This window comes from Salvelinus alpinus, chromosome 4 (genome assembly GCF_045679555.1).
Source record: "Salvelinus alpinus chromosome 4, SLU_Salpinus.1, whole genome shotgun sequence".
NCBI classification, from domain to species: Eukaryota; Metazoa; Chordata; class Actinopteri; order Salmoniformes; family Salmonidae; genus Salvelinus; species Salvelinus alpinus.
The window spans coordinates 31,938,584-31,958,189 of record NC_092089.1 but is presented as its reverse complement, the minus strand read 5'-3'; the positions used below and the strand labels follow the sequence as shown (position 1 = coordinate 31,958,189).

Below are 19,606 nucleotides of genomic sequence, written 5' to 3'. Positions count from 1 at the left end.
ACTTCTTTGCTGCATGTTATGTGGTATTGCTGTTATGGGCAGCGTCGCTGTATGCAGAAGACTGTGCTTTTTGTATCCTTAAGGGTCCATGTATCCAAGACTTTCAAATTCTTCTTGGTGTGATGTAATTTGTGGATTAAAATAAAGACTTTAAAGTATGCGAGTGGACATGTTTCATTATATTGAACAAAGGACACCAAGTCTTGTCTATGCTGAATAGTTTAATTCAGATCAAACAGCACAGTTCAGAAGAAATACTTTAGTACACAAAGTGAACTAAGTATTATGGTAACAATGTTACTTGAAGTAAAGTTCATTTTTTGGGGTTAATGGTTTATTTCTCCATTCATCCTCTTGACTGTGCCTTGCTGTAGCACCAGGGATAAGGATCCAGAGGGGCCTCATTTCAAAACATGTTACTACACACAAATTATGCCTATGACCAAATACACAATGTGATATACAAATCTTGAATTGACATGGAAATATGCAATTTACAGATTATACATTCAATTGAGATTTCAAAGGAGGAGAGAGGACAGGAAAGAAAGACATCCACCCAATGAAGAGGAAGATATCCAAGAAGTCTCTGGTCTTTGTTCCTCAGAAGATCTCCTGCAAAACAAAAATGGTCAACCCCAGCATTCTACTTCCCAGTCGTGTGAGTGCGTTAGTGCGTGTGCGCGTGCGTGTGTGTTTGCATTACCGTATGCGTGCGTGCCTCACATTTAGCCACAGGTGTAAGCCACATCCAGGTACTTGTAGGTTCCTACACAGGGATCTCCATACAGAGAACTGGACGCCGGGACGTCACACTGGCTCTTCCCATTACACCTGTGTCAACGACAGGTACAGGTTAACACTACAGTCATGTTTCTACAGTACAGGTTAACACTACAGTCATGTTTCTACAGTACAGGTTAACACTACAGTCATGTTTCTACAGTACAGGTTAACACTACAGTCATGTTTCTACAGTACAGGTTAACACTAGTCATGTTTCTACAGTACAGGTTAACACTACAGTCATGCATTTCTACAGGTAGAATTTAACACGACAGTCATGTTTCTACAGTACAGGTTAAAACTACAGTCATGTTTCTACAGTACTGGTTAACACTACAGTCATGTTTCTACAGTACAGGTTAACACTACAGTCATGCATTTCTACAGGTAGAAGTTAACACTACAGTACACACTGCCGGTTTCAGTACCTCTTTGCCACCTTACTGGCAGTGGTGGATTGGCTGAGGCAGTTGGTGTTGGCTAGTTGGTTAGCGGGCCGATTAAAGGAACACACTAGCTGGTCACGGCGGCCATAGTTGGCACTGTGGATCTGGATCGTACCTTTATCTGAGGGAGAGGAGGAAGGAGGAAGGGGGATGAGGTAAGGTTGAATGTCTTTGGTGTACAAGTGATGGTAATAAACAGTGTATATATAATACTGCTCTACTATATCATCATATGAGATGTGACTACACTGTACAGCAGTGTTGACCAGCTTACCACATTCTAATAGAGCAGCATACTACCCTGCATCCCACTGCTGGCTTGCTTCTGAAACTAAGCAGGGTTGGTCCTGTTGAGTCCTTTGATGGGTGACCAGATGCTGCTGGAAGTGGTGTTGAAGGGCCAGTAGAAGGCACCCTTTGCTCTGGTCTAAAAAAAGATCCCATAGCCCTGTGTAGGGTGCCGTCTTTCGGGTGGGACGTTAAACAGGTGTCCTGACTCTGGTCACTAAAGAGCCCATGGCACTTATCGTAAGAGTAGGGGTGTTAACCCCGGTGTCCTGGCTAAATGCCCAAATCTGGCTCTCATACCATCATGGTCACCTAATCATCCCCAGCTTACAATTGGCTCATTCATCCTCCCTGTAACTATTCCTCAAGTAATTGCTGTAAATGAGAATGTATTCAGTCAACTTACCTGGTAAAATAAGGTATATATAAAAAAATAAAAATAGAGACCCACATTCTGGTAGGGCACCGGCGCCTCCCCACATTCTGGTAGGGCACCGGCGCCTCCCCACATTCTGGTAGGGCACCGGCGCCTCCCCACATTCTGGTAGGGCACCGGCGCCTCCCCACATTCTGCTAGGGCACCGGCGCCTCCCCACATTCTGGTAGGCCATCGGAGCCTCACCACATTCTAGTAGGCCATCGGAGCCTCACCACATTCTAGTAGGCCATCGGAGCCTCACCACATTCTAGTAGGCCATCGGAGCCTCACCACATTCTAGTAGGCCATCGGAGCCTCACCACATTCTAGTAGGCCATCGGAGCCTCACCACATTCTAGTAGGCCATCGGAGCCTCACCACATTCTAGTAGGCCATCGGAGCCTCACCACATTCTAGTAGGCCATCGGAGCCTCACCACATTCTAGTAGGCCATCGGAGCCTCACCACATTCTAGTAGGCCATCGGAGCCTCACCACATTCTAGTAGGACATCGGAGCCTCACCACATTCTAGTAGGCCATCGGAGCCTCACCACATTCTAGTAGGCCATCGGAGCCTCACCACATTCTAGTAGGCCATCGGAGCCTCACCACATTCTAGGAGAGCATCGGAGCCTTACCACATTCTAGGAGAGCATCAGAGCCTCACCACATTCTAGGAGGGCATCAGAGCCTCACCACATTCTAGGAGGGCATCGGAGCCTCACCACATTCTAGTAGGCCATCGGAGCCTCACCACATTCTAGTAGGGCATCAGAGCCTCACCACATTCTAGGAGAGCATCAGAGCCTTACCACATTCTAGGAGAGCATCAGAGCCTTCACACGTGATGCTGCGTGCTGCAAGGACAAACAAAAAGTAATTACACACCACACTGGCCACTGCTGGGCAGACAAATAAAGACATACCTTTTCATAGCAGACATTAGCCTGATGTAGAATTTTATATTATTATACATAGAAACAGACTGACTTGCTAGGATGCAGGTGTAGGTGGTTTCCAGGTATTTGTAGATTCCAACACAGGGGTCAGAAGTACGGAAGACTTCAGTGTTCACTTCACACACCCGTTTCCCATTGCACCTGGTGGATATCAGAAGGTAAGATGAGCTATGGCTGGGATTTAATCAAACGTGTTGTCAACAGGCATACAGCACTTGACATTTAAAGCAGACATCTGCAGTGTTTACCGGTAACGTCAGGAAAATTGGCTTTAAAAAGGCACATTGACGATACTGCAATGTGCTTTCAACAACGCGCCTCTGAATCCCAGCCTGTCTTTATCAAATAAACACTGACTGAGTACCTCGGTGAGAGGACCTCCAGGGTGCCTGTCTGTGAACACTGTGTGTTGGTCAGCTGGTTGGCAGGTCGTCCTTCTCTGCATGTGGTTCCGTCAGTCCGTCCGTACAGAGCTCTCTCAATGAAGATCACTCCAGAATCTAGCAGGGCAAGAAACACAATGTAAAGAAACAGACAGCACTATGGAGAGACCATCAGGATAGAATGTGTGTGTTCTTACCACAGATCAGGAACTGGACGTTTTCTCCATTGTCACAGGTGACCACTCTAGTCGCTGAGTGAGAAACAATCACATATACACCGAACAAAAAATAAAACACTCAAGTGTTGGTCCCATGTTTCATGAGCAGAAATAAAAAATCCCAGACGTGTTCCATATGCAAAACTGCTTATTTCTCTTAAATGTTTTACAAATTTGTTTACATCTCTTTTAGTAAGCATTTCTTCTTTGCCAAGATAATCCAGCCACCTGACAGATGCGTCAAATCAAGAAGCTGATTAAACAGCATGCTCATTACACAGGTACACATACTGGGAACAATAAAATGTGCAGTTTTGTCACAACACAATGCCACAGATGTCTCAAGTTGAGGGAGCGTGCAATTGGCATGCTGATCGCAGAAATGTCCACCAGAGCTGTTGCCACAGAATTTCATGTTCATTTCTCTACCATAAGCAGCCTCAAATGCTGTTCTAGAGAATTTGGCAATCTGTCCAACCAGCCTCACAAACGCAAACCACGTGTAACACCACCAATCCAGGACCACCACATCCAGCTTCTTCACCTGCGAGATTGTCGGATATGCCCTCCGAAGAAACATCACATGCAAAGCGTCAATACAGAACTAAGATCAAATCGTACTACACCGGCTCCGATGCCCGTCAGCTGTAGCAGGGCTTGCAAACTATTACAGACTACAAAGGGAAGCACAACCAAGAGCTGACCAGTGACAAGCCTACCAGTTGAGCTAAATTACTTCTATGCTCGCGTCAAGTAACACTGAAACATGCATGATAGCATCAGCTGTTCCGGATGACTGTGATCACGCTCTCCGCAGGTCAACATTCACAAGGCCGCAGGGCCAGACGGATTACCAGGACGAGTACTCCGAGCATGCGCTGACCAACTGGCAAATGTCTTCACTGACATTTTCAACCTCTCTCTGTCAGTCTAATACCAACATGTTTCAAGCAGACCACCATAGTGCCTGTGCCCAAGAACACTAAGGTAACCTGCCTAAATGACTATCGACCCATAGCACTCACATCTGTAGCCATGAAGTGCTTTGAAAGGCTGGCCATGGCACACGTCAACACCTTATCCCAGAAACTCAAGACCCACTCCAAATAGCATACCGCGCCAACAGGTCCATAGATGATGCAATCTCTATTGCACTCCACACTGCCCTTTCCCACCTGGACAAAAGGAACACCTATGTGAGAATGCTATTCATTGACTACAGCTCAGCATTCAACACCAGAGTGCCCTCAAAGCTCATCACTAAGCTAAGGACCCTGGGACTAAACACCTCCCTCTGCAACTGGATCCTGCTCTTCCTGACAGGCCAACCCAGGTGGTAAGGGTAGCTTACAAAACATCCGCCACACTGATCGTCAACACGTGGGCCCTTTAGGGGTGCGTGCTCAGTCCCCTCCTGTACTCCCTGTATACACGACTGCGCGGCCCTGCACGACTCCATCACACCATCATTAAGTTTGCCGATGTCAACAGTGGTAGGCCTGTTCAACGACGAGACAGCCTATAGGGAGGAGATCAGAGACCTGACCGTGTGGTGCAAGGACAACAACCTCTCCCTCAACATGATCAAGACAAAGGAGATGATTGTGGACTACACGAAAAGGAGGACCGAGCACGCCCCCATTCTCATCAACGGGGCTGTAGTGGAGCAGGTTGAGAACTTCAAGTTCCTTAGCGTCCACATCACCAACAAAGTAACATGGTCCAAGCACACCAAGACAGTCAGACTGAAAAGACTTGGCATGCACCATCGAGTGCACTGTGACGGGTTGCATAACTGCCTGGTATGGCAACTGCTCGGCCTCCGATCTCAAGGCACTAAAGAGGGTAGTGAGTACGGCCCAGTATATCACTGGGGTCAAGCTTCCTGCCATCCAGGACCTCTATACCAGGCAGTGTCAGAGGAAGGTCCTAAATTGTCAAAGACTCCAGCCACCTTAGACTTCTCTCTGCTACCGCACAGCAAGCGCTATCAGAGCGCCAAGTCTAGGTCCAAGAGGCTTCTAAACAGCTTCTACCCCCAAGACATACAACTCCAGAACATGTAATCAAATGGCTGAACCCCTTTACACCACTACCACAGTTATTATCTATGCATAGTCACTTTAATAACTCTACCTATGTGTACATATTACCTAAATTAACAACTAACTGGTACCCACTGTATATAGCCTTGCTACTGTTATTTTACTGCTGCTCTTTAATCATTTGTTACTTTAACTTTTTTTTCTATTAAAACTGCTGGTTAAGGGCTTGTAAGTAAGCATTCCATTGTAAAGTTCGGCACTTGTGACAAATAACATTTGATTTGCTGAGGAGTATTTCTGTCTGTAATAAAGACCTTGTGGGGAAAAACAAATTCCAATTGGCTGAGCCTGGCTACCCAATGGGTGGTGCTAGGCCCACCCACTTGGGAGCCAGGCCCACCCGTGGCTGCGCCCTTGCCCAGTCAAGTGAAATCCATAGATTAGGGCCTAATTAAGTAATTTCATATATGAACTGTAACTCAGTAAAATCTTTGAAATTGTTGTGTGGTTATTTTTCTTCAGTTTAGAAAATGATGCGCTCACACACAATCACCAACGTACCTGCAGCTGGTAGTGTACAGCAAACTGCAGCCAGCACTGAAACACATCACACAGCTAGTTCAGCTTTTCTAACCTTGGTCAGTCTCTTCGCAATTCTTTACAGGAGAAGAGTAGTGTACCGCATATACAGTAAGTATATACATACTGTACAGTATATAGTATGGTACAGAGTATAGACAGACATGGAACATCACCTAGTCCTCAATACAGGATGATGTATACTAGACCTGGGCCATACTGTTTATATTGGACTTCAATTACTTTCAATACTAACTGATACATTTAGAAACATCTGGAAAATACTGGAATGTATATTTTCAACTCTGTCAAATGCGTATTTTGTTACAAGTCAGTCAGTATACTCACAGGTGAACGCAGTCAGTCTTACAAGGCGCATGATGCTGGGTACAGGTGTGGTAGTAGCTGGTTCAGTTGTAGTAGTAACAGGTAAGATGTTACAGATGGTCACCTGGACAAATACAACTAACATTTATTGATACTTGCAAAGAATAGATATTTGTTTGCAAAGCATCAACCAGGAACACAAAGCACAGCGGTTTTGCAGTCAACTCGGCAACACAGAACTAAAATCTGACGCCAGCTCGAACCACATGTACTGTGTGATGGTGCTGTCCTCCCGTTACGCAATCACCACAGCATGAAACCCATTTTAGTTATCGTCGGGTTTTATTTTCTCTAGGTGTCGATCTACCTGTGATAATGTCACGTAATACAGTTTCAGTAAACATTTTAGTTAATTCTCCACGAGAGACAATCTAATTAACCAGTGCTTAATTTTAGCCGGCTTGCACCTTCATGTTTTAGACTTTCGTTGGGAACCTTTTTGGCCAGATTCAGTACCTCTCCCAGAATTTCATTTTTATCTTCACTTTTTCCCAATGTGAAAATTATTATAAAAATCAATCAAAGTTCATTCGAGTTGCCTCATTGGCAATTCTTCCTAACAGGCCATTCCCAATATTTCAAATACAATCACAGGAAAAGACAGGTTGGAAAGCAAATGGCTCTTGCTGAAGAGAAGACATCGGTCTGCTGTAGGCTACCAAAATATATTTGATCAGCTTCCAAATATTGTTTTACAATGTGAAACGAGAGATATGGTCTTTTGGCACGAACATCTCGGACATCTCCGGCGAGAGTACTGCGCATCATTGGTGAGTCAGTGACACTGGTAACTATATTCAGTGTCACTGACTTGCCGAATGATACGCAGTACTCTCGCATGTGTCTCCACACACCTAGGCCAAGGCTATTGATGGATTCAAGACAAGGTGGTTTTTAATGAGCTCAGAGTCAGTTTGTCAGTGTCAAAGTAGCCTGTCATTGCGATCATTTGTGCACTATTAAAGATTCTGCCAAAGTCAGTCATGTAAAATTATGCAGAATTGCATTAAATGTATTTATATAAAAGGCCACATTTTCCCCAGACCCTAGGCTACAAAACATTTTTCCCCGTGTGTGTGCGCACAACTTCTTTAATAAGCAGTTCTACTCTATGCCACTACACACATGCACAATCTGGTCTCAGAGCATTTTGTATTATTCTATACTTAGGGTTGGCTAAAAGGGTTAAGGGATGTGTTAGCTAACATGCTAAGTAGTTACAAAGTAGCTAAAACGTAGCCAGTAGTTGAAAAGTTGCTAATTAGCTAAAGTGATAATGTTGTTTCAAACTCGTCACCTTTGTGTTGCTAGAAATTTGCCTTCTACACCCACCCTGACCAATCACCATGCTTACATTTTTGTCTTAAGTAACCATACTGTATCATTCTAAACTGAGTGTTCCGGATTTACTTTTACTACGTATAGTCTGAGACCAGGCTGCAATGCGATGATATGCATGCAATGCTTTATTATAAAAGTGATATTCCCTCATGCGTTCCGGTACCTCAGAGTTCCCCAGGTCACCCTCTTCTCGCGCTCACTTTTTGTTCCGGCACCTACCGATTTACCAATTAAGCACTGAATTTAACAAAGTTTTCATGCGCCGGTCTTCCCATATTCACATAGATGACTACACCATATGTGAGTGAATCGCAAGAAGCATTATATTGGTTTTTCATTTCAATAGTACAATCGCCAGTTACCATAGATTTCAACATAATTTACGCTATGACTATGTCCTTTGTTGTTTCTTTATTGGACCAATTACACGTGTACACTTTGATTATTTCAAGTTGTTTGTATTGTTTGCTCATCTCACCCTGAGCTGGCTTGTTTCTCCTGCGTCTCTGAAAGGAGCGTGCTCAGGTATTAATGATTATATATCCTATGGCAGACGTCCCCAATTACATTCAGCCGTGGGATGTTTTGCTTGACGGGAATTCTATTAATGCCCCTGGCCTGCGCCCCGGGTGAACCCGGTAAGCGTTGATTGCCTTCGTTTTGAACCGGGCCGCCTCCCGGCATTGAGCTGGGTGCCCCAAATTTGTCGGGCGGCGAATTGTACACACCATGCTTACATCACTGGGCCCGTAATAGGTCAATCAAACTTTATTGGTATGGTAATATTTAGCTAATTTGTCACAATGTTTTTAACCACCATCTGGGTTCAAATCCTGAAAGAGGGTTAGCAACCTTTTGTTGTTCAATGTACGGGGAGAATTACGGACGGAAGATGGCGGAAACTGAGGTTTTGTTTGACACTACTAGTGAGTCGAGTGAAGCTAATAGTACACAAAGTGAAAATGAGTGAGTTACAGGGGCGAAGAAAAAGGGAAACAAGAAAAGTAAAGCTATGTTGGAAAATAGGAAACCACTAGACTCGTTTTTGGTCTTCGTCAGGGTTTTGGATGAATGCTACTTGGGAAATCCGTTCAATGTCTCTAGGAAAATCTGGAACGTGTTGGAAGAAAGTGTGGAGTCGGTGAGAGTCACAAGAAGTGGTCTTATTTTTGTGTATATCTGCTGAGCAGAAGAAGCGTGTGTTAATTAAACAGTGACGACCCGTCATTCAGGGCAGGTGGGGCTCAGACCCACATTTTTAGCAACAAAAAATATATACATCTTTTTGGGGGGGGGGGGGGGGGGCTTGCCTGTTTTGCATGTTATTTTGGCATTAACTTCTTATGGCTGCAGGGGCAGTATTGAGTATTTTGGATGAAAGGTGCCTATAGTCAACTGCCTGCTCCTCAGTCCAATTTGCTAATATATGCATACTATTATTAGTATTGGATAGAAAATACTCTGAAGTTTCTAAAACTGTTTGAATGATGTCTGTGAGTATAACAGAACTCATATGGCAGGCAAAAACCAGAGAAAAAATCCAAACAGGAAGTGGGAATTCTGAGGTTGGTCGATTTTCAACCAAGACCCTATTGAATACACAGTGGGATATGGATGAGTTTGCGCTTCCCAGGGCTTCCACTAGATGTCAACAGTCTGTAGAACCTTGTCTGATGCCTCTACTGTGAACTGGGGCCGAAGGAGACAGGAATTAGTCAGGTATATCATGACCTGACCATGCTCTGACCATGCGCGTTCACATGAGAGGGAGCTCTGTTCCATCGCACATCTGAAGTCAATGTAATTCTTCGGTTGGAACGTTACTGAAGATTTATGTTAAAAACATTCTAAAGATTGATTCAATACATCGTTTGACATGTTTCTACTGACTGTTACGGAACTTTTTGACATATCAAATCAAATTTTATTTGTCACATACACATGGTTAGCAGATGTTAATGCGAGTGTAGCGAAATGCTTGTGCTTCTAGTTCCGACAATGCAGTAATAACCAACGAGTAATCTAACCTAACAATTCCACAACTACTACCGTATACACACAAGTGTAAAGGGATAAAGAATATTTACATAAAGATATATGAATGAGTGATGGTACAGAACGGCATAGGCAAGATGCAGTAGATGGTATCGAGTACAGTATATACATATGAGATGAGTAATGTAGGGTATGTAAACATAAAAGTGCATAGTTTAAAGTGGCTAGTGATACATGTATTACATAAAGATGGCAAGATGCAGTAGATGATATAGAGTACAGTATATACATATACATTATATTAAGTGGCATTGTTTAAAGTGGCTAGTGATACATTTTTGATCAATTTCCATCAATTTCCATTATTAAAGTGAACTGGAGTTGAGTCAGTATGTTGGCAGCAGCCACTCGATGTTAGTGGTGGCTGTTTAACAGTCTGATGGCCTTGAGATAGAAGCTGTTTTTCAGTCTCTCGGGTCCCTGCTTTGATGCACCTGTACTGACCTCGCCTTCTGTCAGGTTTTGGCCAGGACTGTTCTGGTTTTTTGTCACTAGATGTCCCCATTGCACCTTTTTTGTACCTTTTGTTTTTCCCTTGCTCTAATTATTGTTTGCACCTGTATGTCGTTCCCTTGTTAGTATTTAATCCCTGTGTGTTCCTCAGTTCCTTGCTCAGTGTTTGTATGTTAGCACCCAGCCCCAGCCCAAGCCTTGTTGTGAACATATATTTTTCTCTTGTTGGATTTTCCAGAGGTTCTCTGGTTTTGTTCTTTTGTATTTTGGATTAGTCTTTTGAGGTTTGTTTTTCCCTTGCTGTTTTTACCACTTTGTGGATTTTCTTTGTATTTTGGAAGATATCTATTTTTTATTAAACCACCATCTCTAGTACTGCTGTGTCTGCCTCATCTTCTGGGTTCTGCCGATTTAGTGACTGTTTCTCGCACCGGGTCCTGACAGAAACACTGAGCCATTAAAATGAACCCAGAGGCAGCCAGTACCCAGGACTTTTTCCCCAGCTGTCCCACCACGAGGGGACTGTCCAACGTCACGAAGCTGCTCTGGTTCAGCAAGAGGCCTTAATGGCTGGACATTCTCAACTTCTGTCGGAGATGATGACTTCCATAAAGCAGATTTCTGATCAACTTTCTCCTGCAACCGCTTCTGCTCCAGTTCATCAGATTCAAGTGCCCGTGGCAGTTAACCCCCTGGCTGAACCTCGTCTGCCGCCTCCCCAACGGTTCTCAGGTGATCCGAGTGGTTGTAAGGGGTTTTTCACCCAATGTTCTCTCTCCTTCGAGCTGCAACCCTCGTCATTTCCCACCGACCGGTCCAAGATAGCATATATCATCACCCTGCTGTCGGAAAAAGCCCTAGCCTGGGCTACTGCTGTGTGGGATGCCCAAAGTCCCTGCTGTGCCAGCTACTCTACCTTTGCTGAAGAATTCAAGCGAGTGTTTCAAGGTCCTACCAGCGGTCCTGACTCAGCCAAACAGCTCCTGACTCTCCGCCAAGGTCGGCGCAGCGTGACGGACTATGCCATCCAGTTCCGCACGGTGGCAGCAGCGAGTGGCTGGAATGACGAGGCGCTCACAGTGTGCTTTTTGAAGGGTCTTTCCGACACCATCCAAGATGAACTGGTCACTCGGGAACCACCGGACAACCTCGAGTCCCTGATCAAGTTGGCTTCACGCATAGACCAGCGTCTGAGAGAGAGAGAGCTCAACCGTAGATCTCTCACCCTAGCTCCTATCGGTCCCAGCTCCGAGTCTCCACCTTTATCCCCGCTGACTCCACCGGAACCCATGCAGGTTGGACGCATCTCCCAGGCTGAGAGAGACCGCCGGATGAGGGAGCGATGCTGTCTATATTGCGGCAAACCGGGCCATTTCCTCTCCACGTGTCCCGGGCTCCAGGGAAAACGCACTCTCCCGTGCAGGCCTGGGAGGACGGTAACGGGAAACATAACCTCCTCTCATCCATCCAACTCCCGCCTGCTCATTCCAGTTACCCTTTCCTGGGACAACCACGAGCTTCCCCTTCAAGCCTTGGTAGACTCTGGAGCCGCAGGTAACTTCATGGATGGTGTCTGGGCGAAGGAGAATGGCGTTCCCTCTGAACCTCTAAGTGACCCCATAAGGGTTACTACGTTGGATGGAAGCCCTTTGGGATCTGGACTTGTCACTCGTGTCACTACCCCCTTGCGTCTTTCAGTTTCCCAACACCAGGAAGTGATGAACTTTCATCTGACCTCGTGTTCCGAGTTCCCTCTCGTCCTTGGATACCCCTGGCTTCACAGCCATAACCCTCACATCGACTGGTCTGTGGGCACTATCAAGCAGTGGGGTCCTACGTGCCAAGCCACTTGTATCTTCCCAAGTTCCCCGAGTTCCCCTCCCGAGTCTCTAGAATCCATCGACCTGTCCCGAGTTCCCGAGTGTTACCATGACCTCAAACCGGTATTTAGCAAACAGAGGGCCACCAAACTACCACCCCATAGACCTTACGATTGCCCCATCGACCTGTTTCCGGGCACCTGCCCCCCCAGGGGTCGGATCTTTTCCCTATCTCCTCCCGAACGAGCTGCTATGGATACCTACATCAAGGACGCTCTGGCAGCAGGCCTCATGCGTCCATCCACCTCGCCGGCGGGAGCAGGGTTTTTCTTTGTGGCCACAAAAGACGGGGGATTACGTCCTTGCATCGACTACCGGGGACTTAATGCCATAACCGTCCGTAACCGCTACCCGCTACCCCTTATGGCCACAGCCTTTGAGCTGCTCCAGGAAGCAGTGGTCTTCACTAAGCTTGACCTGCGGAACGCATACCATCTTGTGCGGATCAAACCCGGTGACGAGTGGAAGACCGCTTTCAACACGCCTACTGGTCACTACGAATACTTGGTGATGCCCTTCGGCCTGACCAACGCCCCGGCTGTGTTCCAAGCGCTCATAAACAATGTGCTTAGGGATATGCTTAACATTTTCGTGTTTGTTTACTTGGATGACATCCTCATCTTTTCGAGCTCCCTTCAAGAACACACTAAGCATGTCAGACAAGTGCTCAAACGCCTCCTAGACAGCCATTTGTACGTTAAGCCGGAAAAGTGTGAATTCCATTCCTCTCGAGTACAGTTCCTGGGATTTGTAGTGGAACCCGGTCGAGTCCAGATGGACCCCAAGAAGGTAGGGGCGGTAGCAGATTGGCCCACCCCCAAGTCCGTTAAGGAAGTTCAGCGTTTCCTGGGCTTCACTAACTTCTACCGCAAGTTCATCAAGAACTTCAGCTCGGTGGCAGCCCCTCTCTCAGCTTTAACCAAGGGTGGCAACACAAGGTTTCTGTGGGGAAGAGAAGCTGAGACGGCCTTCAAGGACTCAAGCAGCGCATCCTCTCTGCTCCCATCCTGACACTACCGACGGCGGATGAACCTTTTGTGGTGGAGGTAGACGCATCAGAGGTTGGTGTTGGAGCTGTCCTGTCTCAGAGGGGTGAAGACAAGAGGCTTCATCCTTGCGCCTTCTTCTCTCACCGGCTTACCCCGGCCGAGAGGAATTACGATGTGGGGGATCGTGAACTCCTAGCGTTTAAGATGGCATTGAAGGAATGGAGACACTGGCTCGAGGGGGCTTCTCAACCGTTTCAAGTGCTTACGGACCACAAAAATCTGGAGTATATCCAGCAGGCGAAGCGGTTGAACTCCAGACAAGCTCGATGGTCTCTTTTCTTCAGCCGATTCCAGTTTATTCTCACCTATAGACCCGGGTCGAAGAATCTCAAACCGGATGCCTTGTCACGAGTCTACTCTCCTGCCATTCGAGAAGATACTGACATGACTGTTCTTCCTGCCGCTAAGATCGTGGCTCCGATCTCGTGGCAAGTGGAGGATACCGTGAAACAAGCTCAAGCCATCGAACCGGGCCCTGGAGGAGGTCCTGCTAATCGGTTGTTTGTTCCCAAGGCAGCAAGGTCCCAAGTCCTTCTGTGGGGGCACTCCTCTCGCCTCACCTGTCACCCGGGCGTAGGTCGCACCTTGGAGTTCATCCAGCGTAAGTTCTGGTGGCCCACCATAAAAGAAGACGTTGCCACTTTCGTCAAGGCCTGTTCCGTGTGCTGCCAGGGCAAATCTTCTCACCTCCGCCCTCAAGGACTCCTTCACCCTTTATCTATTCCCCACCGACCCTGGTCCCATATCTCGCTGGACTTTATTACTGGCCTTCCTCCGTCCCATGGTAATACTACGATCCTAGTCATCATCGACAGGTTTTCTAAGGCGGCCAGGTTTGTTCCCTTGACCAAATTACCTTCTGCCAAGGAAACAGCTGAGTTGGTGATTAACCATGTGTTCCGAGTCTTTGGCATCCCGCAAGATATGGTTTCCGACAGAGGTCCCCAGTTCGCCTCAAGGTTTTGGAAGGCCTTCTGCCAACTCATAGGGGCCACGGCCAGTTTATCTTCAGGGTACCATCCGGAGTCCAACGGCCAAACTGAGAGGATGAATCAGGAGCTGGAAACCACCCTCAGATGTATGGTTTCCAACAACCCATCCACATGGTCATCCTTCATTGTTTGGGCTGAGTACGCGCACAACACCTTGTGCTCCTCCTCCACTGGTATATCCCCGCACGAGTGTCAGTTTGGCTATGCTCCTCTATTGTTCCCGGACCAGGAGGCAGAAGTCAGAGTGCCTTCAGCCTCGAGGTTCATCAGACGCTGTCGGCTTACGTGGAAGAAGGCCCGTCTTAATCTTCTGCGTTCCTCACAGCAGTACCAACGACAAGCCAACAGACGTCGCCGTCCCGGTCCTACCCTGTACCCCGGCCAGAGAGTATGGCTCTCAACAAAAAACTTACCGCTACGGGTGGAGTCTCGCAAGCTGTCCCAGAGATTCATCGGACCCTTTAAGATTGCCAGGAGAGTCAATCCCGTTACTTTTCGCCTGCACTTACCCAGATCCCTTAAAATCAATCCCACATTTCACATTTCTTTATTAAAACCTGTTGTTTTTTCTCCCCTTATTCCGGCAGGCAGACCTCCCCCTCCGCCCCGTGTCATCGGAGGCCAGTCGGCTTATACCGTCCACCGGATACTGGACTCCCGCCGGGTGCAGCGGTCCTGGCAGTATCTGGTGGACTGGGAAGGCTACGGTCCCGAGGAGCGCTCCTGGGTTCCTGCCAAGGACATACTGGACCCTGACCTCATTCGTCAGTTCAGGGCCCTCCACCCTGAGAAGGCTGGTAGGAACGTCAGGAGCCGTTCCTAGGAGGGGGATTCTGTCAGGTTTTGGCCAGGACTGTTCTGGTTTTTTGTCACTAGATGTCCCCATTGCACCTTTTTTGTACCTTTTGTTTTTCCCTTGCTCTAATTATTGTTTGCACCTGTATGTCGTTCCCTTGTTAGTATTTAATCCCTGTGTGTTCCTCAGTTCCTTGCTCAGTGTTTGTATGTTAGCACCCAGCCCCAGCCCAAGCCTTGTTGTGAACATATATTTTTCTCTTGTTGGATTTTCCAGAGGTTCTCTGGTTTTGTTCTTTTGTATTTTGGATTAGTCTTTTGAGGTTTGTTTTTCCCTTGCTGTTTTTACCACTTTGTGGATTTTCTTTGTATTTTGGAAGATATCTATTTTTTATTAAACCACCATCTCTAGTACTGCTGTGTCTGCCTCATCTTTTGGGTTCTGCCGATTTAGTGACTGTTTCTCGCACCGGGTCCTGACACCTTCTGGATGATAGCGGGGTGAACAGAGAGTGGCTCGGGTGGTTGTTGTCCTTGATGATTTTCATGGCCTTCCTGTGACATCGGGTGGTGTAGGTGTCCTGGAGGGCAGGTAGTTTGCCACCAGTGATGCGTTGTGCAGACCTCACTACCCTCTGGAGAGCCTTACGGTTGTGGGCGGAGCAGTTGCCGTACCAGGCGGTGATACAGCCTGACAGGATGCTCTCGATTGTGCATCTGTAGAAGTTTGTGAGTGCTTTTGGTGACAAGCCGAATTTCTTCAGCCTCCTGAGGTTGAAGAGGCGCTGCTGCGCCTTCTTCACAACGCTGTCTGTGTGGGTGGACGAATTCAGTTTGTCCGTGATGTGTACGCCGAGGTACTTAAAACTTACTACCCTCTCCACTACTGTCCCTTCGATGTGGATAGGGGGATGCTCCCTCTGCTGTTTCCTGAAGTCCACAATCATCTCCTTTGTTTTGTTGACGTTGAGTGTGAGGTTATTTTCCTGACACCACACTCCGAGGGCCCTCACCTCCTCCCTGTAGGCCGTCTCGTCATTGTTGGTAATCAAGCCTACCACTGTAGTGTCGTCTGCAAACTTGATGATTGAGTTGGAGGCGTGCATGGCCACGCAGTCATGGGTGAACAGGGAGTACAGTAGAGGGCTCAGAACGCACCCTTGTGGGGCCCCAGTGTTGAGGATCAGCGGGGTGGAGATGTTGTTACCTACCCTCACCACCTGGGGGCGGCCCGTCAGGAAGTCCAGGACCCAGTTGCACAGGGCGGGGTCGAGACCCAGGGTCTCGAGCTTGATGACGAGTTTGGAGGGTACTATGGTGTTAAATGCTGAGCTGTAGTCGATGAACAGCATTCTCACATAGGTATTCCTCTTGTCCAGATGGGTTAGGGCAGTGTGCAGTGTGGTTGCGATTGCGTCGTCTGTGGACCTATTTGGGGCGGTAAGCAGATTGGAGTGTGTCTAGGGTGTCAGGTAGGGTGGAGGTGATATGGTCCTTGGCTAGTCTCTCAAAGCACTTCATGATGACGGAAGTGAGTGCTACGGGGCGGTAGTCGTTTAGCTCAGTTACCTTAGCTTTCTTGGGAACAGGAACAATGGTGGCCCTCTTGAAGCATGTGGGAACAGCAGACTGGGATAAGGATTGATTGAATATGTCCATAAACACACCAGCCAGCTGGTCTGCGCATGCTCTGAGGACGCGGCTGGGGATGCCGTCTGGGCCTGCAGCCCTGCGAGGGTTAACACGTTTAAATGTTTTACTCACGTCGGCTGCAGTGAAGGAGAGTCCGCAGGTTTTGGTAGCGGGCCGTGTCAGTGGCACTGTATTGTCCTCAAAGCGAGCAAAGAAGTTATTTAGTCTGCCTGGGAGCAAGACATCCTGGTCTGCGACGGGGCTGGTTTTCTTTTTGTAATCCGTGATTGACTGTAGACCCTGCCACATACCTCTTGTGTCTGAGCCGTTAAATTGCAACTCTACTTTGTCTCTATACTGATGCTTAGCTTGTTTGATTGCCTTGCGGAGGGAATAGCTACACTGTTTGTATTCGGTCATGTTTCCGGTCACCTTGCCCTGGTTAAAAGCAGTGGTTCGCGCTTTCAGTTTTGCGCGAATGCTGCCATCAATCCACGGTTTCTGGTTTGGGGATGTTTTAATAGTTGTTGTGGGTACGACATCGCCGATGCACTTTCTAATGAACTCGCTCACCGAATCAGCGTATTCGTCAATGTTGTTGTTGGACGCAATGCGGAACATATCCCAATCCATGTGATCGAAGCAGTCTTGAAGCGTGGAATCAGATTGGTCGGACCAGCGTTGAACAGACCTGAGCGCGGGAGCTTCCTGTTTTAGTTTCTCTCTGTAGGCTGGAAGCAACAAAATAGAGTCGTGGTCAGCTTTTCCGAAAGGAGGGCGGGGGAGGGCCTTATATGCGTCGCGGAAGTTAGAATAACAATGATCCAGGGTTTTACCAGCCCTGGTTGCGCAATCGATATGCTGATAGAATTTAGGGAGTCTTGTTTTCAGATTAGCCTTGTTAAAATCCACAGCTACAATGAATGCAGCCTCAGGATATGTGGTTTCCAGTTTACATAGAGTCAAATAAAGTTCGTTCAGGGCCATTGATGTGTCTGCTTGGGGGGGAATATATACGGCTGTGATTATAATCAAAGAGAATTCCCTTGGTAGATAATGCGGTCGACATTTGATTGTGAGGAATTCTAAGTCAGGTGAGCAGAAGGACTTGAGTTCCTGTATGTTGTTATGATCACATCACGTCACGTTAATCATAAGGCATACCCCCCCGCCCCTCTTCTTACCAGAATGATGCTTGTTTCTGTCGGAGCGATGCGTGAAGAAACCAGCTGGCTGCAACGACTCCGATAGCGTCTCTCGAGTGAGCCATGTTTCCGTGGAGCAAAGAACGTTACAGTCTCTGATGTCTCTCTGGAAGGAAACCCTTGCTCGGATTTCATGAACCTTGTTGTCAAGAGACTGGACATTGGCGAGTAGTATGCTAGGGAGTGGTGCGCGATGTGCCCGTCTCCGGAGCCTGACCAGAAGACCGCTTCGTTTGCCCCTTTTACGGCGGCGTTGTTTAGGTTCGCCGGCTGGGATCAGATCCATTGTGGAAGGCAAAACACAGGACCCGCTTCGGGAAAGTCATATTCCTGGTCGTAATGATGGTGAGTTGACGTTGCTCTTATATTCAGTAGGTCCTCCCGACTGTATGTAATAAAACATAAGATTACCTGGGGTACCAATGTAAGAAATAACACGTAAAAAACAAACAAAAACAAAAGCTGCTTTTAGTGAACGTCTGCTTTTAGTGAACGCGCTTCCTGACTTTGGATTTGTTTACCAAACACGCTAACAAAAATAGCTATTTGGACATAAATGATGGACATTACCGAACAAAACGAACATTTCTTGTGGAAGTGGAAGTCCTGGGAGTGCATTCCGACGAAGATCAGCAAAGGTAAGTGAAGATTTATAATGCTTTTTATGAGTTTTGTTGACTGCACAATTTGGCGGGTAACTGTATGGCTTCCTTTTGTGGCTGAACGCTGTTCTCAGATTATTGAATATTGTGCTTTTGCCGTAAAGCTTTTTGAAATCTGACACAGCGGTTGCATTAAGAACAAGTGTATCTTTAATTCTATGTAAAACATGTATCTTTCATCAAAGTTTATGATGAGTATTTATGTTATTTGACGTGGCTCTCTGCAATTTCTCCAGATATTTTGGAGGCATTTCTGAACATGGCGCCAATGTAAACTGAGGTTTTTGGATATAAATATGAACTTTATCGAACAAAACATATATATATTGTGTAACATGAAGTCCTATGAGTGTCATCTGATGAAGATCATCAAAGGTTAGTGATTCATTTTATCTCTATTTCTGCTTTTTGTGACTCCTGTCTTTGGCTGGGAAAATGACTGTTTTTCTGTGATTTTGCAGTGACCTAATATAATTGTTTGTGGTGCTTTCGCTGTAAAGCCTATTTGAAATCGGACACTTTGGTGGGATTAACAACAAGATTACCTTTAAAATGGTATAAGATACATGTATGTTTGAGGAATTTTAATTATGAGATTTCTGTTGTTTGAATTTGGCGCCCTGCACTTTCATTGGCTGTTGTCATATCATCCCGTTAACGGGACTGCAGCCATAAGAAGTTTTAATACGTGTCACATGTCAGTTTGAAACGATGTAAAAATATATATTGAGTTAATAAAGCTGCATACAAACATGGGCTGTGGTTCAAACTCAAAGTAGACAGCCCTCGGCCCTTGAGGGAATCCCCGCTACTTTGTTTGTCGTTGGTCCAAATGATTAGCCAAACAAGGGAAGTTTGCAACGTAAGCCCCTCAGCCCTCGTTTTTTAATGGAGTGTGCGAGTGTACAATTATGTTCACTTCGGAGCCTGAAAAGCCCCATAATTCAATTTGTAATGATTGTACATCTGCTAAGTAAAGTCTGCCTAAACTTAACCTCAACGTCAATATGTAGTCAACATACAAGTGTAAGT

At 46.7% G+C, this 19,606-nt stretch overlaps 1 protein-coding gene across 1 annotated transcript in view; it reads right to left on the bottom strand.

The window, feature by feature from the left end:
• Positions 1-208: 208 nt before the first annotated feature.
• The window catches only part of LOC139572563 (L-rhamnose-binding lectin CSL1-like), a 42,968-nt gene continuing 23,570 nt past the window's right edge, over positions 209-19,606 (bottom strand). The window contains exons 9-18 of the mRNA XM_071395273.1: positions 8,330-8,371; positions 6,472-6,574; positions 6,106-6,141; positions 3,479-3,532; positions 3,263-3,398; positions 2,930-3,039; positions 2,752-2,796; positions 1,215-1,353; positions 707-834; positions 209-615 (exon numbers count right to left, since the gene is read on the bottom strand). Coding sequence (XP_071251374.1) covers positions 729-834; positions 1,215-1,353; positions 2,752-2,796; positions 2,930-3,039; positions 3,263-3,398; positions 3,479-3,532; positions 6,106-6,141; positions 6,472-6,574; positions 8,330-8,371 — 771 coding nt within the window. The 3' untranslated portion in view covers positions 209-615; positions 707-728. The remainder of the gene's footprint in view (positions 616-706; positions 835-1,214; positions 1,354-2,751; positions 2,797-2,929; positions 3,040-3,262; positions 3,399-3,478; positions 3,533-6,105; positions 6,142-6,471; positions 6,575-8,329; positions 8,372-19,606) is intronic.